This window comes from Phalacrocorax carbo, chromosome 3, assembly GCF_963921805.1.
Source record: "Phalacrocorax carbo chromosome 3, bPhaCar2.1, whole genome shotgun sequence".
Lineage (NCBI taxonomy): Eukaryota > Metazoa > Chordata > Aves > Suliformes > Phalacrocoracidae > Phalacrocorax > Phalacrocorax carbo.
This window is the reverse complement of record NC_087515.1, coordinates 57,650,908-57,678,057: the sequence shown is the minus strand read 5'-3', so window position 1 is coordinate 57,678,057 and position 27,150 is coordinate 57,650,908. Positions and strand designations below refer to the sequence as shown.

At 40.0% G+C, this 27,150-nt stretch overlaps 1 protein-coding gene across 5 annotated transcripts; it reads left to right on the top strand.

Moving 5' to 3' along the window:
- The first annotated feature begins 425 nt into the window (after positions 1-425).
- Positions 426-25,274, top strand: LATS1 (large tumor suppressor kinase 1). Of its 5 annotated transcripts, none has more exons than XM_064447021.1 (8): positions 426-664; positions 5,500-6,008; positions 9,688-9,823; positions 11,673-13,201; positions 17,870-18,452; positions 19,514-19,696; positions 19,944-20,050; positions 21,066-25,274. In XM_064447021.1, the coding sequence occupies exons 2-8, from the start codon at positions 5,658-5,660 to the stop codon at positions 21,585-21,587; spliced, it is 3,411 nt and encodes a 1,136-aa protein (XP_064303091.1). In that variant the 5' UTR covers positions 426-664; positions 5,500-5,657; the 3' UTR covers positions 21,588-25,274. The 5 variants fall into 5 exon arrangements, with proteins under 5 accessions (XP_064303091.1, XP_064303092.1, XP_064303090.1 ...); XM_064447022.1 differs by having other exon boundaries at positions 427-664; positions 11,676-13,201; XM_064447020.1 differs by having other exon boundaries at positions 427-664; positions 9,688-9,838; positions 11,676-13,201.
- Positions 25,275-27,150: the final 1,876 nt, after the last annotated feature.

Genomic DNA, 27,150 nt, shown 5'->3' with positions numbered 1-27,150 from the left:
ACGTTTTCCTTCCCCATTTGTTTGAACCACAACGCTCCGCCTGAAGAGAAGAGCGGTCGCGGCGCATCTCTGAGCGGTAACCGAGGGCTTTTCCTCCCTGGCGATTCGCGCGTGTCGGTCCGCAGCGCGCCCTTCGCTCGGGCGTTAATTGGGTCATGGAGGCTCGGCAAAAGCTCTTTTTTTCCCCCGTTAGAAAATCAGCGTTTGTCCATCGAGCCCGGTGCTGCCACGGAGGGGAAAAAAAGCAGCGCCTGAAACCTGGCGGGGGGGGGGGGGTGGTGTATGTGGGTGGGTGTCAGCTTGTACCGCCCCCCCGACCCCGCTCCCTGGGCAGGCCCCCTCAGGCCAGCCGCGGGGGGCAGCCGCTCTGCTCCGCTCCGCCACCCGGGCCGGGGCTGCGGGGGGAGCGCCGGGCGCGCAAGGCAGGCCGGGAGCTGCCCATATCCGGGAAGCCCTCCGCGGCCGAGGCACCGACAAAATGGCGGCGCCGAACTGAGGGGCCGTGGCGGCGGCGGCGGGCGCTGGCGGAGGGACTGAGGAGCCGCTTGCCGGCATCGCGAAGGGCCGCGGCGGTCGTCTTCGTCGCCGCGGCGGGCGGGGCCGAGCTCCGTGCGCCCACGCCCGGGCCTGGGGCGCTGCCGCCGCCGCCGCCTTCTCGCCGCAGGTAGGTCCGCGGTGGCCGAGGGGGGGGCGGCGGCGGCGGGCCCGGGGGCGAGAGGCCGAGCCGCGGCCGCAGCGCGGGGACGGTAACGAGTCCTCGTTTCGGCCGTCCGGGGGGTTCAGGGCCCTCCTCGCTCCGCCGGGAGCGGGCGGGACCCGGCCGCAGGAGATGGTGCCGTCCCCGGTTCCCCCGCCGGGGTTGGCGGCTCCGAAGGCGGCTTCTCGCTCGCCGGGGAACGGCTCCTTGGGAGGGGAGAAGTGGCGGGCTCCCAGTATCGCCGGCCGCCCTGGCGCGGCCGGTTCGACCCCGGTGGTGCCGCGGCCGGGCGAGGGTCCCGCCGCCCCCCGCGGAGGCTCTCGGCCGCGCTTGTCCCGCCGGCTGCGGGGCCCGCCGCGGGTCCGGGCCTGGGCCTGGGCCCGGGGCTGGCTGGGCGACAGCGGCGTGGGTGTCCCGGTGCCGTGGGCCGGGGCACGCGTGGCTGTCGTACGGCCAGCGCTCATCCCGGCGGCGGAACCCGGGCAGTGCCGGGGGTCTCCAGGCTGGTCCTGCTGCCCCGCAGGAATTACCTTGGCACCTGTCTGTGCCAGCGCAGCTTACGCTTTGATCTTCGGCGGCTGTCCTGCTGGCAGCCGCAAAGGTCGCGCTTAGGTGCGCCCGAAGTAACTGCCAGTGCCACCGAGAGTAGCTAAGAGTACGTTTGTAAATACTTTTGTATGTGTGGAGAGCTGTGTCCTGTTACAGGAGGTAGCGGAGTGCAGGAATGGAAACAAGCAGAGCGAATGCGCAGTGTTCACCTAGCCTCTCGTCGTTGCCCACTCAGCCTTTCCTGACCGTATGTAGTTGTGTTCATTTACCAATTTCAGGGTCCAGTTTTCTTCTCGTCTTATGGAAACTTCTAGTATTGAAAACACGTCTTTTAGCAAATTCCTTTATGGTTCAATGACCTGTTATCTGAAGAACAGCATCCTTTTGTTGCTTTGAACCAAGCTCCTACAAACTTAATTTCGTCTCCCAAATTCCTGAATGTGTTTTTTTCCTATCAATAAAGTGTTGTGATTATGTATAAAATAAGTTATTAGAATAGGTACATGAGAGATGTGACCAAAATAGATTACTGTGTGGCATTCAGTGCTAATTGGAAATATGAGTATTTAAAAGTATGCTCAAAACTTTTGGAGACAAGAAATGTTACAGATCCGTTACAAAGCTGTGTGGTTTTTTTCCCCAGAAAAACTTGGAAGTCATTGACAGTTGCATGCAACCATCCCGTGTTTTCATTCAAATGCCTATTTTTAAGTCCAATCTTTCATGATCATACGCAAAACCCAAAAGACAAGTTTGGGGTTTTTTTTTCCTTACAGTTTGACCTGTAGAGGAAAACACTTTATCCCCATACTTTGAAAAAAATTAAATGAGGAATTATTTTTTTAACTTCTTTAGGGAAATGGAGAATTTCATCAGTGGAAACAGCTGTATTAATGAACAGATGTATCATTTGCATTTAATGGCACAAAACTGCCAGGGGGATAGACCTTGGTTTCCTTGGATAGAGTTAGTGTTTGCTAACAAGAATTGAGTACAGAATTGAGATAGGTTTCTTACTGAGCAGGCAAAACTTTCTTGCTTTAAAATATGTGCAGATGTCTGTAAAAGGAGGTGACTTCAGAATTTTCAGGTTTATACATAGAGCAAGGTGAACTGTAGTCAATGGTCATATTTATTTTCTCGTACTTATTTAAACTGGAGGACTAGTTTAATTGGGTTTTGGAGCAACTAAGACTGTAGTTTCACATACACATCAAACTGCTATTATCCAACGCTACTGCCAAAAGAAACAACCCACCAAAATGTTACTATTTATCTGGGTAAGTTCTTTAGCTTGATTCACTCTGTGTGGCCTTACAATTATGCTGGCACTAGTAAGTGGTGGGAGATAAATGGACAGGCTGGTTTACGCTTGTAAGGCTCTACTTCTGCTAAAAATTTATGTGAAAGTGCAGCTTTTTTTTTCCCCAAGACTGCTTAGTCTATACCCTGTTATGCTGCAGTTGATAGCTGTTACTTTGTTGGCAAATACTAACAGCATCTCTTGTCTTAATTCTCTAAGTGCTTCAAGAACTCTGTATTTCTTTCTAGTTTTGCACTTGAAGAAATCGGAGCACAAGCTGAATTTTTCCCCCTAGGTGGTGGACTCTAGGTTTTCTGATTTATGGTTGAAGTGTCCTGGACTCTAGGTTTTCTGATTTATGGTTGAAGTGTCCTGTTAATTTAACATTGATTTCTCTGAGAGGTGTTAAGTTTATCTCAGCTTCCTGTGATGTAGCCATAAAGGAATATGAAATATTGGATGAACTTATGGTAAAATACATAGGTGCAAAACAACTGTTTTTTCCTGAATTCCAGGCCTCTGGGGTTTCTTAAAAAGAATAACTTGCATATGGGCATTTCTTTCTTCTCTCCTTGGTATTCGTGTGAGACAAGATCAATACCAACTGTTTTGTCTAGATTACCCTGCCAATGGTAAACTAGTCATTACGCCTAATTTTGACTGAATTTGAACAAGCAGTCTAGATTACTTAGCCTCTAAGATATTTAGCCTTGTCCTGTGTTTTGGGATGAGTTTATGGTACAGGTTTCACTTCTTCCAGAGGTGGTGATTCTCTCAAGTGTTATTAGCATATATCCTTGCACTTGGGTATCCAACACCTATGTTTTTTGAAGCAGGTCTCTTGGCAAGAAGAGGAACGTTAACAAAACTAAATTCTAGTCAAATAGTCTGAATATAGTTACTCCCTTTCCTTTGGAAAAAGTGTTTTTGACAAAGTATGTTCAATGTGATCTTAAATATGGCATGTTTTAAAAATTATTATGAAAGTGCCCAAAATTAAATTACATTTTAATTGCTCTCATGATGTACTTTTTGCTGAATCTAGATTTCTTAATACTTTGAGCAAAACTTCACTGTTTATTATTAAAGTTCACTGACATGTCTGATGTTTTCCTTATTCAGTGAGCATTGAAGGGTTATATGCTACCAGACTGCAGGAAAAAGCTTTAATATAATTGCCAGATTACATTTATTTAATGTTTCAAACCTATCACAGGGAAAAGAAAGCTTGTGGGCACAGTTATAGCAGCTAAGATGTAGATAGTTCCATTAGAGAAATTATATTATTTCTGAAGTGGTTCTCGAAGGAGGATGGGATTAGGTGGGTGTCCCTTGTTTCTTGCCACAGTCCTTATTTATGTATTACTTTAAGCTTTCAGGTTTTATTCATGTATGGGTAGTGTGTATATTTAATTAATATAATTTGCATGTGTATTAGAGGGTTCTTTTTCATATTAACTTCTTGTCATATTCTTCCTCAGTGACTGACTCATTGATTGGTTTGTGACAGTGCAGATATTTTGGAAGTGAAACCTGGATGAAGAAAGAGTGACTCTTATGTCGACTGTGTAAACCTTAGATACCTGTTTAATTTGTGTCTAATGTGAGAAACTCTTGTCTGTACATTACTTCTTTAAGAAACAAAAGATGCTTGCAGACATCTAAATCCTCAAAAATAATCCTTCAGAAAATGAGGAATGGAAGTTTTTAGCACTGAGAAAAAGAAACAAGGAAATAAGAACACTTTGGTATTGCTGCTGTTAGACATTGCATTATAATGAAGGAACAGTGTGAGTGGAGCTTTACCATTCTTGTAGTTGCCTGTGAGGAAAAGACAGTGCTAAAATACGCAATTTTTATATCTTGCACTATCTTAGTAACTGGTCCTCCTCTGTGGAACAGTAGAGACTGCAAAAGGTCTGTATCATGATACCGTAAAGAGGCAAATGCTCTGTAACTTCTTCAGTGTTTCTCCTTAGTTGGTCTATCCTTTGCCACGCCGTTACAGTACTAGCTAGTGCATAGCATGAATGCAGAGATTTGAGTTCTCTGCAGGCACAGGGTTCTTTCCCTGATGAGTCAGTGCCTTCAAAATGCAAACGTTATTTATTTGTTTTTGGCAGAAAGTTCTGTTTCCCTTACCAAATGTCACAGCTATGCTCTCAGTGAATTTGATGCTTGAGTTGTTAAACAATTTTGGAGTAAAAAAGTTTGATTACATTTTCTTTGTTTTCTTTCCTCCCCGCTCTCATCTTCCCTTACGTAAAACAAATAAAAATTACTTCACTATTGACAAAGACTGGTTCAAGCAGACTCAAGAGATTGTGACAGCCTTAGAAAACTGAACCCTTAAACAGGTTTAAATGGCAGATGGTACAAAAAATCATAAAGTTGCATGTGGTGAGCTAGGCAAGTGTTTACTTTTTACGTATGTGACTGCTAAAGAATGGATAAAATCGTGGTAATTGTATACTGTCACTGGTGTGCTTTGTACTTCTCGCTTCTATTTGTGGAGGTTGATGTCAGAATTGTTGAACAGCTAGGGTGTTTGGCCGATATCCTAGTTGACTGGGCAGTAGAGTTGGTACCTTCAGCTACAAAAGTGTTGACGGAAAGAACGTGGGTGATGAACAGAGACAGGGAAGGCAAAGGAGCAGTGATGGCATAGCACACACAGCAGTTCAGATATGCTCTTGAAAGCTTTGTTTGCCACACTGAGTTCCTCGTTGCGCTGTCCACATCCTTTGCAATTCAGGACAGTTTGGACTTAAGGCACCTGAAACATTTTTTTGTTGACGGACTGTTAGAAGCCTCACGCAGTTTGTAATTCAAATTGAGTAAAGACTGCCTGAAGAAGTTGCTTGCATGCTTTTAATAACTGCCACCAATGCTACACCATGAACTTTTTCACTGCTGTACGTATAACGGGATTTTTTTGTTTTGTTAACAGGATAGCAATTTTGGATTGCAACAAACTCCAGCACTACAGGAACCATGGTTTCACAGTGACGAGCCGCTGCTTTCACAAGTTCTGAAACTACCGGCCAGTCTTCCTTGAATTTTGGTGTGTGTGAGTCCTTGGTGGAGGTTGCATATATACATGTTTTCATGAAGAGAAGTGAGAAGCCAGAAGGTTATAGACAAATGAGGCCTAAGACTTTTCCTGCCAGTAACTATACTGGCAGCAGCCAGCAGATGCTACAGGAAATACGAGAGAGCCTCCGGAATTTACCTAAACCCTCAGATGCTGCTAAAGCTGATCACAGCATGAGTAAAATGTTACCTGAAGATCCTAGACAAGGCCGAAATCCCCCCAAATTTGTAACATATCATAAAGTTTTGCAGGAGATAAGAAACTCACTCCTGCCTTTTGCAAACGAAACAACCTCAGCTGTCAAAGGAACATCAGAAGTTAATCGACAAATGCTGCAAGACTTGCAAGCTGCTGGCTTTGATGAGGTGAAATGTTTTATTTTCAAGATTTGTTGTTCTGCTATCTATAAACTATTAGTATGTATCAGAAGGGGTGTTGATCATGGAATGTTTGAACAGCATATGATAGAGCAGAATAGCTTCTTCAAAATGTGGTAGGTTTCTAATTAGCATGCAGTGAAAGTGGTAACAATGGGGAATGAAGAAGAGGAATAGAAGGATTTAGAGAGGCTTGGATTCTGGGGTTTTCTTTTTAAGCATCTTGGTAGGGGTAGGTTGTTTTAATTGTGTTCATCAGTTTAGGCAGAGAGAACTGGACTCTCTAGACCATGGATTTTGCCTCTGATACTCAACGGAATTTTGGGTTGTCCTCAGTTAAAATATGTTGATAAAATATGGCAGTTATAAATTGAAAGGCAGTACCAAATATTTCAGAAAGTACTTTTAATGACCTTTTTACATCTGTGGCTTATAGAGACTCAAACTTTGTGGAGAAAGAAATTTGGCTATCCTTGCTTCATGCGCTTTGTCAGATACAGATAAAATACCAAGGTACACGGCACAACTAATCACAGTGTGTCTTCTGTGTGGTATACTCTGAAGGCAAAAATGGCAAGTCTCTTGAAAATCTTGGGCATAAGTAAATATTCTGCTGTTCTTTTCATTATAAGAACAAGGAACTAAATTTTTCAATTTATTTATATTTTAAATTATTGATTAGGCTTATTTCCATCCATTCATTTTAATAAGCAAAAGGAGACTGAAAAGTGGTCTCCAGGAATAAAAAATTAATACACTTACAGCTCCTGTGTTTTTACTAGGATTTGCACATCGAGGTAAATGATACCCGTTTTCATGCCTTCTCTGTAAGCCTGAGTACAAAAGCACGTTAAAAAAAAAAGCTAGCAAACCACTCATCTTTCCAGTGGAAAAAGGCACAGTACCACAGTAGGGATTACCTTCACAGGAGTGCACTGCTTGTAACAGCGACCAGCTCACAAGTTCTGTGGGCTGTGATGCTTCGGTATTTACAGAGATCTTCCTCTGCCAGGAGTGAGCTTCTCCAAAACTATCAGCTGGCGTTTCCTCAACAATGTCCCAGTGTCAGGTGCTGAGAGTGGTTTTTCACATTCCTTTTTTCCTCGCTCAGATACATACTTCAGGCTGTGTTTGCAGTAAGAATGGAAGGATTTTATAATGATAAAATATTTTGGTTTGATTTGTTTTGAATTTTTGCTTGAATTTGCTCCTTCTCTGTGTTTTGCTGCTGAGGCTGGTTTTTCTGTTTGGTTGGTTTTTTTTTTAAAGTAGATCAGTTCTCAGGTCCATTTTTCCAGACTGAACCTGCAGTCATTTTTGCGAATTGAAGACTGGTATGTGGCTGGATAATAAACTAGAAAGGTATCTTAAGTTGGTATTTTTGTTGGATCCTTTGTATCTTGAAGCCTTTTGCTCCTACCCTTTGTTCTTGGCTACAACTGAGAAGTCCTGGGACACCTGTGGTTATATGGACCTTTTCTCAGGCACGGTGCCAGTGTAAGCTGTTTCTGCTGTGTGTTAACCCACAGTTGTGTTGCCACAATTGTCCATATGGCATTGGCCCCATAACGCTGCTGGGAAGAGATACAGCTGAAGTAGCTGAAGGTGCAGCATTTTTCTTGGCAGGCCTATTTGAGACAGCAAGTAGGAAATGAGAATGTATCTGGAGCTGGGATTGTTTTACGGACTGGATTGTACCTGGGGTGTGTTGGCCAGGTGTAGGCAGCTGATTGTACCTTTTTTTTTTTAATAAATTGAATGTCACAAATGTTCTGGTTATCCCCCCCCACCTCTCAAGTAGCAGGATTAAAGCTGAACAGGTAGATATCTATCAGTATCAGGTTTGTGTGTGTGTATATATAGCGTGTATATCAACAGTAATATATATATATCTGTGTAAAGTAATTATGGGAGAACACAGTTTATTTTGTGTGTGTGTTTTTTTGTTTGTTTGGTTTTTTTTTTTAAACACCCTAAATAGTTTACAGGAAATCCCTCTTGCTTGTTAGGATTCAAGTGCAGTCCTCATATGTTCTGTGTAAGGTGATACCCTTCAAGACATTGAATACTTCATGTCACATAGGTGACCAAGGTTTTTGTTCCTCAGCTAGAGGGGGGAAGAGATCCTTTGGCTCTTACTCAAGCTCTCTGGTTAGTGGAGAGGAAACTAAATTTAATCTCTTAAAATATTGCTGGCTCTGTACTTTGGGATTCTGTATGTCTTTATGGCTTGGTTATGTGAACTTGTACATTTAGGTTTATATGTTGTAGAATTACTTAACTAAAAAGACAGTAAATTTGGTTTTGAAACCAAAGAAGAAAATTAAAGTTGAGGTAGGAATGAATAATGGGTCCTATAAAAGTATATTAAAACTGGAAATCAAATACACTGGACAACTTAACCTCTGTTCACACAATAATGAAACAGCATCTTGGTGCTGAAAATGTACTACTTTGCAACAGATCAGTCTTGCCTATAATAGTAAAAGTGTTGCAGGCGAAACTGTCTGGTGCAGGAGCTATGAGATCAAAATTTGTATCTGCTTTTCCACCAGTGTCAGCTGGTCTTTGAACATTGCAGCAACCTTATATGTATTTTTTGATTTTAAAATCCTTTAAGGTTCTGCTTTGTTCATTGAATTTAATTATTGTTTCTGAAGTCTATATGTGGTTTTGTATGTTGGTAGTGTTAAAAATGTACATACACACAGTGAAAGTGTAAATGTGGGTTTGAATTTGAAATTGGTACTGACTGCTTCCCTTTTGAGCCCTCTTTGATTTCCCATTAATTTTAGTAGAGGTGAATGCTGTTGTGTGTAGGTAACCTGTTCAAACGTAATATGAACTGAAATTATTGCTTTGATATGACAAAGTATGGCCACAATAAATCACTAAAGACAACGTGTTTAATTATAGAGAGTTACACTGTGGATTTGTTTCAGACTTGTCGAGTCAGCTGCACAAATCCTGTGCAATGTAAGTGGGATAGCAGTGCCTGAATTTCAACCATCTTTGAAATTCTGCCTCTGATGCTTGACCTTGATCTCATTCAAGTCAGTGGAAAAACCTCTGGTCTGTAATACATCTTCCATTGACAGAGCTGGGGTTGGCCGTCAGATCAAAACTTGTGTTCTCAGAGATCCAAACACAGAGCCTAAATCAACTGCTAAAATAATGGAATTTCTGCCAATAATGTTGTCTACATAAGGAAGAATTCTCTGGGAGAAACTAATGGATATTTGTTGACAAAGTGTCAGCTGAGTTGAAGGAAAACATGCAAAACCCAGTGAGTTTCATGTTAGGGTATCTTTCATAGAGTAACTCAGGTTGGAAGGGCCCTCTGGTCATCACGTAACCAGCTGTTACCTGGGTAGAGCGTATCGGTGCGTGTAAGCAGAGTGTTTGTACGAATAGCAAAGTGACACGATTTACATCAGACTAAAGTGCTTCAACAAGTTAACTTTAGTTCCTGAAGATCCAGGTTGTATTAGCGTTTTGGAGGATCTGTTGTGGAGAAAATGTTTTAAAATTAGTTTTAAATCGATGGAGAGAAATCAGTTATGTACTTTGGTAAAATTACTGGTGGATATTTGGCTAAATAATTACAGTTTTCTGTACTTTTGAAATTTTTGTGTAACTTATTTTTTGTATATAATTTTCTCTTTAGGATATGGTTGTACAAGCTCTTAGACAGACTAACAACCGTAGTATAGAAGCTGCTATCGAATTTATAAGTAAAATGAGCTACCAGGATCCTCGTCGGGAACAGATGGTCGCAGCAGCAGCAAGACCTGTAAACGCAGGTATGAAACCACCAGGTAGGTGTATCTGTGGCAACTCAGTAACACGCTGAGTGTATTCTCATAGGTGAAAGATATAAAATAGCAAATTCCTCCTTCATGTGCTCACAGTGGAACAGAGGAGATGTTGAGATATGGTTTGTTGTTGTTTTTTTTTTTTCCTTTTAGAAATAGCTTGTAAAGTATATAACGTAATTCTCCTGAAAGATAGGTGCATTTGACAAGAATTTCTTCAGTGTTTCTTTTTATAACTGCATGGTTGTACTATTGTGTGTAAATATTTTACAGAAGGAATGGCATTCAGGTCTCATTTTAGTAATTTTTGTCCATCGTTGGTGTGATGCCCATATTTTGTTTTCAGTGTCAGGTGCCATTTAGAAGTCAGTAAATTCTTATTTTAATTTTTTGTCTCTCGTCACTCACACTCTCCCACACAGCAGCACTATGTATGTGTGTATATATATTATTTGTGTGTATACACATTTATATAACATGGCTACAATATTTGTATTTCAGGATGCCATGTTTTAAGATCCTCTCTCTACTTAAATTTTCTGCTTGCTTTCAGATTTTGTGTGTATGATTTTTAAGGCAGACTTCATGTTTTTGTGGAAGTTAAGGGATGGAGTATAGCTTTAGTAGCAACAGAGTCAGAATTTTGCTGCTTGCCATTATTACTCTCTTGAGACATGCAAGCATGTTTTTAATACATCTTGATGTTTTCCTTTTTTTAACCAGGTTTTAGTAGCATACATATAAACAAATAATAACTTTCAAATGCAGCAGAAATACTGAACTTCTGTGTGACTGAAGTTGAGTGCTGAGCTGCCAGCTCTGTAAAGTTAGGTTTTAAATTTACCATATAGGTATGAAGAAAAATTAGTTATGTAGAGTAGCAAAGTACAGCATTATTTTCATGTAGTCTGTGTAGTAGGGTTAATCGGTGCTTGTATGAAGCAGCTAGCTAAATGCCACCATTTAGCCATGATTTTTGTTGTTACTTGCAAAGATCTAGTAATTAGCATATTATTTTACTGAAGGTACAGTGACTTTTCAGCAGTTACGGTACTGCGTTGTGTTTGCAAGTGTCACAGCAATAACATTGTAAAAAGCACAATAAGACTGCATGCTCTGTCAGTTCCTTGCATATTATTTTGATTTATGATGCAAAATAACATCGGTAAAGTAAATATATTGCAGAGTTCAGCTCTGGAAGTTTTATTTTCATACCACTTTAATTCTCGCCTCTTTACAAAGCTTTTACCCATGAAGACCTAACTTTTCATTTTGAAGTACGTAATCAAAATTTGCATGCAAGGAATATAACACTTTGGATGAACTGTACGCATACAAGGGTGTAAGTGGGCTATTTGATTTTACAGCATTCAGTTAAATTTTAGTTTAAGAACACTTCATTTATTATAAGTGTTAAGCTGGAAGGAATAGCAACGTGACTAAACCTATTTTTCCATGCCATTGCTTTTTTGCTTTTGTACTGAACATCTCTTCTGAGAGTTGCTTCTATGCATGATTAAAAATACATAGAACACCTAATAATCTTGCATATTACCATTTTTCCAAGTAAAAATTGAATGTATCTGTGATTGAAGCAAGAAAACATATTCAGAAAAGTGATTGCTAAAAACTGATACTGTAGTATATTAGAGCATATTACCATAGCATGCTGTGTATTACTAGATAGAGATAAATTTTTCATGTGAAATACATTGGATTATGCTATCGGAGAATTCCCATCCGATTACTGTAGTAATTAATGCAGAATAATAAAATATTCAAAGCAGTAAATAGAAATAATTTCTAATAATATAAATGCTGTGTTTTCTTGTAAAAGCAGGGACTGTACAGCAATCAGTTAACCGCAAGCAGAGCTGGAAGGGTTCTAAGGAGTCCTTGGTTCCTCAGAGGCATGGCCCTTCCCTGGGAGACGGTGTAGTTTATCGCTCAGAAAGTCCCAGCTCTCAGCCTGATGTAGGAAGGCCACTGTCTGGATCTGGCATTGCAGCATTTGCTCAGGCTCATCCTGGCAACGGGCAAAGAGTGAATCCCCCGCCTCTACCACAGATAAGGAGCGTCACTCCTCCTCCTCCACCTCCTCGAGGACAGACACCCCCTCCAAGGGGAACTACTCCTCCACCTCCTTCCTGGGAACCAAACTCTCAAACAAAGCGTTACTCTGGAAACATGGAATATGTGATCTCCCGTATTTCTCCAGTGCCACCGGGAGCATGGCAGGATGGTTATCCACCTCCACCTATGAATCCTCCACCCATGAATTCTTCCACACAGGGTCAGAGAGGCATGAGTGCTGTCCCCATTGGCAGGCAACCAATAATCATGCAGAGTTCTGCCAACAGCAAATTTAGTTTTCCCTCAGGAAGAGCTGGAATGCAAAATGGCAATTGTCAGGCAGAATTCATAGTTCACCAGAGTGTGGTGTCTGGGAACTCTGTAAGTCGCCAGCCACCCCCATACCCCATGAATCCAACTAACAGGCAGAGTCCCACAGCACTACAGATGCAGGCAGGAGGATCTGCTCCTCCTTCAGCATACACCAATGGGAACCTTCCTCAGGCAATGATGGTGCCAAACAGAAATAGTCACAACATGGAACTTTATAATACAAATGTAGCTGGGATACCTGCGTCCTGGTCACAGCCTTCCCCTGTGCAACCGCAGTCATCACCTGGCAACGGGCATGACATGCCTACATGGCAACCCAATGTTCCTGTGCGGTCAAATTCTTTCAACAACCATCATGGAAGTAGGCAGAGTCACTCTACCAGCTCTCAGCCTTCGGCTACAACAGTAACAGCTATAACGCCAGCTCCCATTCAGCAACCAGTAAAAAGTATGCGTGTGTTAAAACCAGAGCTACAGACTGCCTTAGCGCCCACTCACCCTTCCTGGATGCCACAACCAGTGCAAACTGTTCAGACCATTCCCTTCTCTGAAACCCAACCTGCGAATATGGCAGTGATGTCTCCTGTTGCAGAAGCTCCAAATTACCAGGGTCCCCCCCCACCTTACCCAAAACACTTGTTACACCAGAATCCCTCTGTCAATCTGTATGAGACGGGACCCAAGCTCAACAAGGAGGAACTGCCTGTTTTATCCAAGGAGGATGAGAATGAAAAGAATTATGAATGTGGTGATTCAACAGACAAAGAAAAGAAACAAATTACAACATCACCTGTTCCTGTTAGAAAAAACAAGAAAGATGAAGAAAGAAGAGAGTCTCGCATTCAAAGCTACTCCCCTCAGGCCTTTAAATTCTTCATGGAGCAGCACGTGGAGAATATACTCAAGTCACATCAGCAGCGTTTGCATCGGAAGAAACAACTAGAGAATGAAATGATGCGGGTAAACTCTTCTGCCTTTCTAAATCTATGACTAGAGAGCTGTTCCTGTATTAATTTTAAAAATATATCTTAATTTTAGAATCTTTAGTTCAGATAAATAGAACATTGTGGTATATCGTGGTATTGAAGTCTATTTTTAGTTTTTGTGTTTGAGATGTGGCAAATTCTTCACTGGTTTGTCTACATACCTCATTGTCCTCTTAGAAATTATTTTTTTAAGTCAGATTTTTGCCTGTTTAAATGTATCTTACCTGGCTCATGTATGATAAGGCAGCAGAAGCAAAATCATTGTTGCGTGAACTGAGATTTAACTGTGTGGCTCATAGCTTTTTGTTATGGGCTATATTTAATCCTGATTTTTGAGTGAGTTATATGGAATAGTTTAATGATTTTTAAAAGTTTGTGTTGGTGGGTTTTGTTTTGTTTGTCTGTTTTGTTTTTTTTTAAATAAAATCTGCAGGTACAAGTAGCAAAGCAGATACAAGTGGTAGGCTGGCTAGTGCATTTATATAGTCACCAAAACAGTGATACCTTCTACATTCTGCAGTTTGTTTCCAGTAGCAGTAGGATTTTTTCAAGTGCAAATCCAAAAAATCAGTATTTAAAAGTTACATTTTTAGAATGAAAAAGAAATGGTACCTTTTGCCTAAGTATATTATAATCCAGGCTGTAAGGGTATCTGTTTAAACAAGGGGTAATCGAATGGGGTAATAAAAAACAGATGTTAACAAAAACATGTAAAATCAACTTATTTGTGCCTACATGAAGTCAGTGATCTTTTTCTGGGATTTCAGTGTTTTACTAAACCAAATCAAAAGGGTAAAAACTGGAGCTGATGTATACATATGTAATTTCAAAAGAGAAAATAGTGAGAAGTAGTGAAATTAAGGTTTGCAGAAATGGAAAATTGAGCTGTATTACTTAAGAGTTGTAGGTGAAAATCTGACAATAAGTATGATGTATCTCTTAATTTATTCTATGAAAGAATGTGTTTGACTTATGCCACTTCCTTGAAGTGCTGCTTTTTAAATCCATGTTTTCTTACTCTTTGAAAATTCTTCCTGTAAGCTGTAGTGTTTTATAAGTTTTTGTGTAATCATGAATGTGTAAATGATAGCAAGATTTCTTCCTGGAACTCTTCAAGATCTTCATTCTTAGTGTTCTCTCTTTCCTTTTCACTTCCACTAACAGCTGATTTAAACTGTTAAGGTGTGGGAAGCTTTCCTGAACTCTGTAATCTCCATCCCTGTGTAGACAAGTAAGATTTTGGAGCAACAGTATTTATTAAGAATAGCATGATCCTCTCTTTAGAGGGCTTTGCATGCAATCCTGCATCAAAATTAAGCATGAATTTATTTTGACTATTTTGAGTACTTAAATGTAAGATTATAATTAATGTTGATTTGCAAACTTCACTTTCCCTTCTTACTGTGTTGTGTTCCATAGTAAGCATAAGCATTACGTATATGAAAACACTGATACAACTTTTTTGATATTTTTCTTGTGCATTTAAAGCACCCTAGTAAATCTCTTTTCTTACATGAAATGCAATTTATAATATTTATACTAGATTTAAAGCTGCGATCTTTAATTACAGGCTGAAGGGTGGAAAATGGGGTATTATGCTGTGGCAGACCTCTCCTTTTTCATCAGGGTATTGGAGAGGAATGCCACAATAGTGAAATATATTTTGGCCTTTATGAGAAAAAGGAAAACTAAGAAGCTTAAGAGGATTTAAAAAGTATTAAATGCCTTCTTTTCTCCACTTTGGTAGGAATTTTAAAAGGAAAAATCCCCAGAATGCATCCCTGCAGAAATGCCTACCTTCACAGGATGCTGTATTTCTAGCATAGGTGACATATTTCTATGCTGTTGGGTTCCCTAGGGAATTCAGTGGAGCTATCTCAAAAATATTTAATTTAAATATGTGAATTTGCCCAAGAATTATGTTGATGTCTTTGCCACACAAAAAACCAACCCTTCAGTCATGATGTAAGACACAGCAAGATGAGAAGGAAGCAAAATGAGAGCGAATTGTGTGATATCATACGGCAATTCAGGAAGCTCTTGTGTCTGACATTGACTAGAACTAATTGGAGGTATATGTGCATGAGTGTGCAGCTGACAAAGTTGGTTAATTTTTGGTAAATGCTCTAGCTGAGGAGCCTTCTAAGGAAAATACAGCCATGCTGAGAGCAGTGGGTTTGTGAGGAACATTTGGTTTAGTGGATGGCATCGGAAAAAGTGAAGTTGGGCTGGGGAAGAGATGACGTATTGGGTTACTTGAGCTATTTTTTGCAACAAAATTGTTAGGATGCAACAGCTAGAGAGTGGGTACTAGAAGGTAAAGCTACAAGGTTCTGGGATACTCTATGTCTTGTGGTGATTAATTACTGTTTTGGGTCTCACTCCTTCTAGGGTTTTGTTGCCATCTAGATTATATTCTTTGCCAGTTTTCTAGCTCATCAGTGGGGTTTAGTTTGTGTGCAGATGGGGCCATACTGAAGCAGACTCACAGCTCAGATGGGGTCTGAGAAGGTGACCCACTGTTCTCTGAACTTTAATGGGGTCAGTTCTTCAGATGTCTTCTTGACATTTATAAGTCTTCAGAAATCCCTCCTTTTGCACTGAAGTGTGCCTTAAGCATGTCCATTCATGGAAAACTTGAGGTGTTTCTGTCCTGGAAGACAGTGCCTGGGTATTCCCGCAGTAATGTGTGGGGAAAGACAATTTCTTGATTAGGAGTAGGGAGTTGAACCTGTTTCCCCTATCCAGTCTCAAAACTACTGCTACCCAGTCCTAACTACTGCCTGTCTGGTGCTGACAAAAAAGTTTGTCTCAAATCTGAGACAGCCTTAAATCTTACTGAATTGATATTCCTTGTGAAGTTTGTTTGGCTAGACAAGTATTTTGTGTGCGTTTGCCTAATTGCATTTCCTTTGGATCTGTTTTTGTTATGATGCCTGAAAGAAATCTGCTGTGTTCTAACAGTATTTTCTTTAATAGGTGCTATATAGCATCCTGAAAAGCATTTTGAGATGCTGAATGATATGTAACTGATCTTTTATCTTGCTGATCTTTTTCCTCAGTCACATCTATTATTTGTTTCAAGCTATGTGGCAAATTAGGCAAACTAGAAGTAATCTGTTGACGTGCAGTTTATAAAGGCCTAGACTAGTGGTTACGAAGTCCTGATGGATGGTCCTGAGTACTGTTATGCATGCAGTATCTTAAACATTTGAAACATTGAGGAGATGGAAGCAGCAAGGTTTGCTATCAAGAATCAATAAGATCTGACAATGAGAAATTGAAAACTTCTAGAATAGGGCTGAGTAACAGTTGTGATGTTTGCAGGGTTTCAATTTGGCCATGTTCCATTTTTTTATCAGAATATTCAGGAAAAAATAAGGAAATATACGGTAGGTTGAACTTGGAAATCTTTGCTGTAGGATGGTGATTTCAAGACAGGTAGGCAGATAAAATAACTGAGATGCGAAGAAAAAGGGAACATAGAACACTTTGAACATGCTGACAGAAAACAAAAGAAGGAATGAACATAAAGCTATGTGGGGGTAACGTCACAGATAAAAGAATATAAAAAATGGGAGGAAGATTCTTGCTTGCATTAAAACCAAAAAGAAAGGATATTCTGATTCTGGGGCCTGAAATCTGCCTAGAAAGATAGCATTGGAATTGAATAGCATTTTAAAGGAATTGAAGCCAGCAAAAACAAGATGAGAATGCTTAGCATGGTTCTTGTAGATAAGGGTTTCCATGCTTCAGGTGATGAGTTATGTGTGGCCTCTGAGTGTTGCAGCTGTCAATGTTAGTTGTGCTGGCCAGAACACCAGGGGTGTTAATTCAACAAAGGGATATGTACACAGACGGGAGCCAGGAACTGATAGCATGGGGAGGAGTGAGGCAATTCAAAGAAATTACTCTGCTCAACTTCTTGGTGTGGAGAGCGGTAGAGAGAGCGTGACTGAAGTCCTGTTAGAAAGAGGTGGGTTATGTGGTAAGAGGGAAGATCAGGTCTTGGCTTGTGGCAAAGGCATCTGCTTGGTGTGGATGGACAGTAGGAAGCAGTGCCTGGTTTGTGTAGATACACAGGGAAGCATGAGAGTGAGTCACACTCTCCCTCCTGCGACTGAAATGCCACTGACATGGTCAGGAAGTTTAGTGACTTCTGCTGTAGCTAGTCTATAGACACTGGAAGTCTTTCCCACTGCAGCTCCTTAGTAAGCCCTCAGCGACTTACTGCTCCTAGGCACGTCTTGGCTACCTTTAGCTCTGCAAAGAGTATCAGGGAGGCAGCTGATGCACACTGTTACTCAGATAAGTATTATTTGCAGTGGTTTTTATCAGTAGTTTGTGAATTACCCTTTCTGTCCTTGAGAACATACTCCCTTTTCAAGAACCTTCTGGTGCATGGCACCTTGTGCATTTTGCTGTTGAAAGGGATCTCATCTTTTTTGTATCACTCTGATGTGTTTTCATAGAATCTTAATGTGTAAATTAAAAAAAAAAAAAAAGGAAAACATCAACCTTAAAGTATTTCCCATGCTGTATACAAGTATTTGGTTTGCTTTGCCTAAGCTTCGTAATTATAAGAATATCGCCAAGAACCAAGAGTACTGTTCACTCTTCAGATTTAATTCTGTTTACACAGGTTGGATTGTCACCAGAAGCCCGAGATCAAATGAGGAAAATGTTGTGCCAGAAGGAGTCTAATTATATTCGACTAAGAAGAGCTAAAATGGACAAGTCGATGTTTGTAAAAATTAAAACCCTGGGAGTTGGTGCATTTGGAGAAGTTTGCCTAGCAAGAAAAGTGGATACTAATGCTTTATATGCAACAAAAACTCTGAGGAAAAAAGATGTATTGCTTAGAAATCAAGTTGCTCATGTTAAAGCTGAGCGGGATATCCTTGCAGAAGCTGATAATGAATGGGTTGTTCGCCTGTACTACTCATTCCAAGATAAGGACAATTTGTATTTTGTAATGGACTACATTCCAGGAGGTGATATGATGAGTCTCCTAATTAGAATGGGTGTCTTTCCAGAAAATCTGGCACGGTTCTATACAGCAGAACTGACCTGCGCAGTTGAAAGTGTTCATAAAATGGGCTTCATCCACAGAGATATTAAACCTGATAATATCTTGATAGACCGTGATGGTCATATTAAATTGACTGACTTTGGACTGTGTACGGGTTTTCGGTGGACCCACGATTCAAAATACTACCAGAGCGGTAAGAGAAATATAACAGGCTTCCTTGTTATTTTGTTGACATGTCATTCTTTGCAGGGGAATTAAATAATAAATTAGTAGAAAGATGATTGTGCTGTTTCCTTTCTGAAAAATAGCGCATCTAACAATGTCTGCACACCACTCAAATTATAGAAAGCAACGTTTAATTACGAAGAGTTTTTAAGTGTGAGCACTGATTCCTTAAGGGAGAAGGAATGAGCTGTGCTTCTCTAAGTTTGTCCCACTGGTGGCTTCTGAAATTTGGAAAGAGAAAATCACTGCGGTAGCAAGATAATTATATAGACAACAGCCCTAACTCTGTTTTGAAGATAGGACTGATGTTTTAAATTTAGCTGTTCTTGAAAACCTTACCCCAAGTTCCGAGTGTCTCATGTACTTGCTTTTAGTGTAACCTGTTCATTTCTGAGAAAGGTTTCAGTAGGCTTTTGAAAATCCAACTTGATTACTTAAAACAGCTGAAAAAAATTAGAGCAAAAGAATTTTCAGTTCTGAGTGATAAAATACAGATTTTGTAATAACCTGTTTTTAATTTTCAAAAATAAGAACATACCTTCAAAAACATTTTTTAAATTCCTTTTGACTTGCTTTTATCAAAATATCATGTATCTTAGGCCAGATACATGATGGCCAGATACATCTTAGGCCAGACTGTTACACAGTCTCTAGAGAGAAGTTGAAGATTTAAATCTGATCTATCTTTTTTTTAATGGTTTAAATATTGGGGTTTTTCTGTTTATGTCAGAGCAAGAACAATATACACCCTGTACTCTCAATGTAGTTAAGGGAAAAACTGAGAAGAGATCAAACTCAAGACTGTCTCATAATTATGTCAGAAATTAACTTTAAAATACCAACTTTTGAGGACATTGCTTTATATCATAAACAAAAAGTCAAAATCCTGGATGACCTTTTTAGCTCTCAGATTGTGTTGAAATTGAAACAACTTTTCTTATAGGCCAGAATCTAACAGATAAAGAAAACTAAAGAACTAAAGCTTACTAAAGTAAGCTTCGTCAGTTTCGGCATCTTTCTCAATTACAGGTGACCATGCACGTCAAGACAGTATGGATTTCAGCAATGAATGGGGTGACCCAGCAAACTGCAGGTGTGGAGATCGGCTGAAGCCACTTGAACGTAGGGCAGCACGTCAGCATCAGCGCTGTCTGGCCCATTCCCTTGTTGGCACACCCAATTATATTGCGCCAGAAGTATTGTTACGAACAGGTAATGCATTTTTGTACTGTAATCTCACTGCAAAGTAACTGATGCTCAGCTGTAGCTTGCTTCACTTTTCTTACACTGCCACTTTTCCCAAGTATTGTGATATTGTGATAAAAAATAAATAGTTGTTAATACGGAAATATTAAACAGGTACTGAACAGAATGCTTTTGTGAACCTTTTTTTATTCTTAGAATTACAAGATTAAAACTGTACTGAGGCTTTGACTACCTTGTTTTGACTTCATTTCAGGTTACACACAGTTATGTGACTGGTGGAGTGTTGGAGTAATTCTCTTCGAAATGTTAGTGGGGCAGCCTCCGTTCCTGGCACAAACACCGCTGGAAACACAAATGAAGGTAACATTAAAAGCCTAGTGTCAACAGTCTGAAAAAGCAGGCTTGAAATTTACATAGTCTTTGTAATTTGTAGTGGAATCAAAGGTGATTTTTGAGAGTGCTGCTCTATCCAAGCATGTTATAACCAAGACTTTAAACTCTACATTACTGTGGGGGTGCACTTAATTTGTAAAGAGACTTCAAGGATCAGGTTCATATCTTTTATCTGGTCATACAATAAACATGCCACGTAAAAATCATATTTCAGATCTCAGCCATTCCCTTTCACGTCTTGCATCTGTTCCAGTTATTTTTTCCACTTCCTTTTCTCCTCTTCCAGCACCTGGGTTTCTTTTCCCACCACTCAGTTTCCATGCCTGCTCACCTGCAGAGTATTTCCTTTGGTGTGATGTATCTGCAGGTGCTCAGCATGCAAAGGTGGAGGAGCAGCACATGACTGTGGCTGCTCAGGGTTACTGGCAGCTTAGAGCCGTTGGTCCCTTCCTTCCTGAGCCCCAGCTGTTTCAGAGAAACCACCAGGGCAATCTTCTGCAGGTGCCATTTTTGCAAAACGGCATTCAGCTTGCAAGACACTAGTTGGCTCAAATGTAGTGTGGTATATTTTAAAAAAAAAAACTTTAAAACTGTTAATCTTTCCAGTGCATCAGATAAATCAAAATCTGTTTGCCTCACCTTCTTACTAAGATTGTAAACCATGTGCTTAATCTCAGGCTCCAGGTGCTGGATTTCGTTATCTTCATCTCTTTATAGGAGGGGTATTCTGTGCCAGACTCTAGATTAGATTTGGAATGTGAATAAACTTTACCTGGATTTTGCCAGATTTCAAGACAAAATATTCCTTGTGTTTCTGAAGGAACAGTTTCATGGTTCTGTGCTCCAATGCAAAAACACTTACACATGTTGAATTATTGCTTTGTGGCTATTTGGGTTTTTTTTTGTTTTGCTGTTCTAATTTTCACTGTTTTTTCCTTTTTATGAAATTGTAAATAGAATAACACTTCTTTTTGCTTGAAAGGTTATCAACTGGCAAACTGCACTTCATATTCCGCCTCAAGCTAAATTGACTCCAGAGGCCTCTGACCTTATTATTAAACTCTGCCGAGGGCCAGAAGATCGTTTAGGCAAAAACGGTGCAGATGAAATAAAAGCTCATCCCTTCTTCAAAACAATTGATTTTTCAAGCGACCTACGGCGGCAGTCTGCTTTCTACATTCCCAAAATTGCCCATCCGACAGACACATCAAACTTTGATCCAGTTGATCCAGATAAATTGTGGAGTGATGATGATAAGGAAGGGAACAGAAATGATACACTTAATGGGTGGTACAAAAATGGAAAACATCCTGAACATGCTTTTTATGAGTTCACCTTCCGAAGGTTTTTTGATGACAATGGTTACCCATACAACAATCCAAAGCCCATTGAGTATGAGTATGGTAGTTCCCGAAACTTGGAACAGCAGTCAGATGATGATGATGATGATGGTGAAGAACAGGCAGGTAGAGGAGTTCAAAATCGTGACCTGGTTTATGTTTAGTAGAGGGATAAAGGTTAAGAAACTAAATAAACTTACTTTGCAGCTGTAGTTCTTGAAAGGTCTCTTAAGAGAACTGAGGGAAGATTGCTAGGGTAAATGCATGCGCTTTTTTTTTTTTGTAAACACTAAGAAAATTGTCGTCTTTCCCTCTGTACATTTTCTTTACCCTGAATACAGGGAAACCCTTCTCAAATATTAATTTATTCCAGCATTGTTAATTGTTTAATTTAGAAGAGATTTGATGTTAGGTGAAGAAAAATATCACTTGAATTTTATTCTTGAATCTCTGTACTCTAAGTACTCAAAATAGGAAATAGTGATGATTTCCACCCCCCCCAAGATACTGCCTGGTATCTGTGTATATATATTGAATAATTTTAGAAAACAAATCTCTGCCTCAGAATTTTTAATGACAGTTTTTTCCTTGCATTGACCAAATATAAAACCTGCTTTACACTAATAAAGCTGATACGTTTCTGAAGAGAACAGGAGAAAAAAAAAAAGGCTGCTGTACCCTCACTTCTCACTGTATTTAGCCTAGTTATTCACAGTGTTGGAAAAACTGAGCCATCTATCTGGTGAAATGTTTCCAGCTGCTGTGGTAGTGGCATAGTTCTCAGCTTTAGAACAAGACAGCGTCATTCTTGGCTACAGTATGCTTGTAAAGTGATAAAGCATTAGAACTAGTATTTTATTAAATAGTAATTGAATTTGACATTAGTAACGCTGTAGCATGTGACTGGTAGTCTCGAAGCAGGAGGACTGCTTACTCAGAAACAACTTGGTTGTCTCCTGTCATCAGTTCTCCTATAGTTGTGAGAGGAAAAGAGCTTTAGGAAAAACACTTTCTGAAATCTAGTTTCATTTTCTGACTACAACCAAACTGTAAAGTGTGTACAGTTCTGCTTTAGTTGGAATTTTTAGTTTGAAAAATAGATTTTAGAATAGTTCCGTTGTTATATGTTTGACATAGTAATGGGAAAAGGTTATAAATTATTGCTTTTAAGACTGTCGTTGTGGAGATCAGTTTTGCTTGGCTTTAACAGTTCTCCTAGTTACACAGACAGCGAGGAGCAATGTCGTGCACCAGTCCATCTGAGCCGTCAGTACAGTTTCAGTGGTCCGTCTTTCACAGCCTAATTCAGAACAGAATTAGGAACTTGGGGCTGTGTCTGCTGCCTTCTGCATGACTCTTTCCATGATTTCCTGCAGCAGGTGAGCAGGCGTCCCCTTGGGTCTCATGGTGGGAGGGCACTGAGCCTGTTGAGGTTACTGGGAGCAGGGAGCGGGGCAGCCCTCTAAGAAGCCACCCTGAGACAAGACCAGGAGTTACAGGTGGGAGGCAGAAGGAATTTTGCTTCTTAGCTAGCTATCTCCTTCTCCCCTCCTTTCTCCTGAAGCTAAAACAATGGTAAAAAAAAATGCACTACTTTTACTAAACTTCATGTCTTTTAAAACACTTCCTCCTTCTTGGAATTTAATTCCAATGGATAATCTAATAATGTGCCTGTAAGCATTACTGCTTTCTTAAGTTATTATTATTTGTGCCATTGCACTGGCAGTGTGACTATCTAAACATCGTGAAATTGGTGTTCTTGGCTGTTCTAGCAGCAAACGCCAGTGACTAGTTTACTCTTCTCACCAAGCTGGCTTAAGAAATTCTTGTGTCCTTCCGGCCACACATTCCCTTTCTGTGCTCCAGTTCAGCGTCAATCTCTGCCAGTGCAACTGTCTGTAGTGCTGTGCTAAGTACTGCAACCATGCAAAAACTGCTTGGGGTTTAGTGTTTGGAGGTTTCTTTCTTGTAAGCATGTTCATGTGAGTGATCCAGTTTCTGGTGTGGTCCAAGAAATGATGTGTATTGGCATAAGTGAGGAAGGAGTGAACTGCAGTAAAGAGGGTTGTTGGCATCGTGGAAGCTTTTTAAATAGACTTTGTCATGAGGCAAAACATTTGTGGGAGTCCACCCCTTTACTGTGAAGTGCTTATCATGGTTAGATGATGGTTATGAAAAATTGTTTTCTTTTTCTCAAGCAGGTAGGTAGTTACTTTCTATAATGAAAATGGGTTTTGTAGCTTAATAAAACAATTCATGTTCTGTCTGCCTGTTCCACAGCTGTTGAAATAGAATAGTTTTTAAGATTCATTTCATTTAGCTTAAATATTATAAAATGGCTGCAGCGTATAACTCCTCAATTTTATATATTATGTAAAAAAGATTGTTTCCCATGTAAATAAACCTTTAAAGATTATCCTCCTTCATAGTAAGTATCCCAGTAAAACTGGTCTACTTGTCTTGGAGTAAAGTATAATATATTACTGGTTAAAGGTAATTTAATCAAGCCTGCCTTACCATTGTGAAGTGTGCAGAGAAAATAATGTCAGTCCTTCATTAAACTGACTGTTAAAATTGCCTTTTTGAGTGTGTTTCTCCTCTGCCTGCATCGTATAATGTTATAGTCCTGTTCAACACTATAACTGGTCTTCAGCCAGTATGTTTAAAAAAAAAAAAAGTCTGTAAAGGCACCATGGTTCTATACAAGCAAACCCAATTGCTTTTATTAAAGGAAATTGAGTCTTCTGAGGACTTGCGCAAGTACTGAAATATTAAATATCATTTTGCCATCTTAATCAAGTATAGGAAGAGCTCACATCTTTAGAATTTGGTAGATGCTTCTGGTATTTTCTATTATCTTGTGTTAGAAGTTGTAATGTACCTTGTTTGAATTTTGCCACCTGTATGCTGCAGTATTATACATTTCCTTGCAAAAAATGCAGTGTTTTGCAGTCCAGGTTCTCTGAGAAAGTTCTACATAAATGTTGTCACAATGCTCCAACACACTGCGCCTTACCCATGTTTTGAAACGTCACGTTTCATATGTAGATTCAGTCTCTATTGAGATTCTTTGTAGCTGCTGCTTAAAACATGGGTATGTCACTGGTGACCTCTGGGGATTGGTTTGTACAGGCAGTTGAGAAGAGAAGCTCCTAACCAGCAGCTGTGGAATTCTGCAGTAAGTTTTAGTTCAGGTTACTTTTGCTTTGTAAAGCATGAAAATAAATTTCACTTATGTGCCCTTGTACACTTATTAATTATATTTATAAAATGTTCTATAATCCCATAACTGTGCTGTAAATACTATTTGATATTCAGTGGCATTCTATCCTAGGGCAGGCCCTCTTGCTGTACCTTTTCTGTCCTCAATTTGTAATAGAACCTATAGAATATATGGCTAGAAAGTCTCTTTGAGGCTGACATATCTTCTGTTGTTGCAAAGCTGTGAGTGGGAATGATTTATTTAGACTCCTTTTAATATTATTCAGCTAATAGGCAGTGCAGTGGGTGGGTTCTTAGACACTGCTGCTGCACCCAAGATACTATTAGGCTTTGGTTTCAGATGTCATTGATGTTTCAGATCAGACCTTTAATCTGTTTGCTTTAATTCAGCCAAAGCAAAAAGATAATAAATTGGGTCAATGTCTTAGTAAAAATGTTTGAATGCCTTAAGATGTTCTTGGTAAAGGCACTATTCAAGTTTACTGGTATATAGATATATATCTATATAGATATATATAGATATATTGCATTGTGTATATGTATATATAATGCCTTTTTTGTACTATAAATATCCTTCTGACTGTCATTTCTTTTGGATCCTCCAATTAAATACATAGACCACTGCACAATTCTGCTTAAGCAAATTATTCATTTATTACGCGCCTAGTTAGTAAACTTGAGACAATGTAAGATTGTTACAGCCACAGTAATTTACTCACTGGTGGTCTGAGTATTGTGTACTTGTCTCTGTCCTGACACAGGCATCCCTTGTGCCAGGTCTTTGCATACCTGTAGTCCAGCTCCATCTGTGGTGGTGTGTGATCTGCGAGTGCTTCCTGGTGTGTTTGAGTTTCACGGGATTACGTGGTGGTGGCTGGGACCGTACTCTCCAAGTTCCCTGATGTTCGTACAAAAAGCACGTGCATCTTTTAGGCCGACTTTCCCAGTTGGTACCCCAGCACGTCTGTCCCCTTTGTGCAGGAGTGCTAGATTTCCTGTTTGTCTGTGTCCAGTAGTCGAGGAGCTGAGGCTTCCTTGGCCCTGCTGACAGAACCGTTAGTACAGTGTGCGCATCTGACCTGAGGGGGTGTGAGTGGGTGGTTGCATTGATGCTTACTTAAAAGTTACTTCAGAATAAGAAAAAGAATTCTAGCACTTGTGAACAGCCTAACTGAATTATCAGCTGCTGGTAATCAGTGACATTCCTTCGGGGTTTTAGAAATTGTTTGTTTTCTCAGAATTGGTTTCTGTAGTGTAACACCTGCTGGGGTAATAAAAAGTACGAGTCTATATGAGAAGTGCAAATCAGATTCTTGTTTTGGCTAATCAAATATAAAACGTAAACATTAGTTGCCCAATTGCATTTATTTTTCTTTCCTTCTCCTTCACCTCCCTCTCCCAAGTTGCCTCTGTGGTTCAACAGCTCTACTGATAAACAAAACATTTGCATATGTTTAACAGCAGAAATGTTACTGTACTTAGCTGTCATCTCATGTTTGTAGCCTGTTCACAAAAGTATACATTTTGATGTTCAAGAGTGCAATTTATTGGTGCTCTTTCCCTGTTCTCTGTTGCCTCTTTCATCAAAATAATTAAATCTTAGTTATTTACTGTGTGTACGTTATGTATCCTGAAGCTATTCCTTAAGAGAGGTATGAGAACTTGTCACAGCTTTTGTATTTATTAGGAGGGAAAATTGCCCTTAAGACAGTCGGCTTCTTTCAGTACACATCTCAAATTGCTGATGCAGAAGCCAGTGTCTTACTGCAGAGACTATATTATGTTAATTCTTCTACCTTCAGTTGGGGGTGGCAGTGTGGAAGTACAGCACCATTTTTCATTCACTAACAACCCATAAATGGAAGAAGAGTAATCCCTCCAGCTCTAATCAGCTAAGTGGTGTGATACAGTAACACTTAGAATTTTAAAAACTCATCAACAGTGTTCTTTATCTTATAGCTATAAGATAATGTAGAAATGATTGGTTTAAATTCAGACACTCTTTAAAAGGATAGACTAAAGTTGTCAATTTAACAATATTAAATGAGTAAAAAAATATAAGAGCAAAAGCTTAAGAACGGATGTGATAAACTTCATTAAAAGGCTACATAATGCTGCAGGTCATCCAAGTTCACCCTGATGGACTATCATAAACCTGCTGTGTTGCGCCCAACCTTTAGATCCTATTTGTTGCTAAGCAGCTGAGTCTATTTAGCCAGGTGATAAGTTACTGCTCCATGGGTACGCAAGGACAGCTTCCTGCAGCTTACTGAGCTCAGCATCTATTTTTCCTAAGCCCTGTGGTACATGATGTGTTTTCTTTCCCAGAACAACACCCTTTATAACAGTTTGAAGAGCTCCATTTTTCCTTGTTGGAGATATAAGCTTGCTTTTTATTTGGCTCCTTCGTGCTCTCAGGCCTCTCATGTGCTGCTGTCAGGTTACACCTGTGGCAGCACGTACCAACCCTCACCAACGCTTCTGCGTTAAAGACAATTTTTAAAA

Bases quoted from the DNA above. Each gene is read 5' to 3' on its own strand.
- LATS1 (XM_064447018.1), top strand. From the start codon at position 5,658: ATGAAGAGAAGTGAGAAGCCAGAAGGTTATAGACAAATGAGGCCTAAG. The intron at 13,202-17,869 runs GTAAACTCTTCT...CTGTTTACACAG, and splicing joins TAGAGAATGAAATGATGCGG to GTTGGATTGTCACCAGAAGC. The intron at 20,051-21,065 runs GTAACATTAAAA...TTTGCTTGAAAG, and splicing joins CGCTGGAAACACAAATGAAG to GTTATCAACTGGCAAACTGC.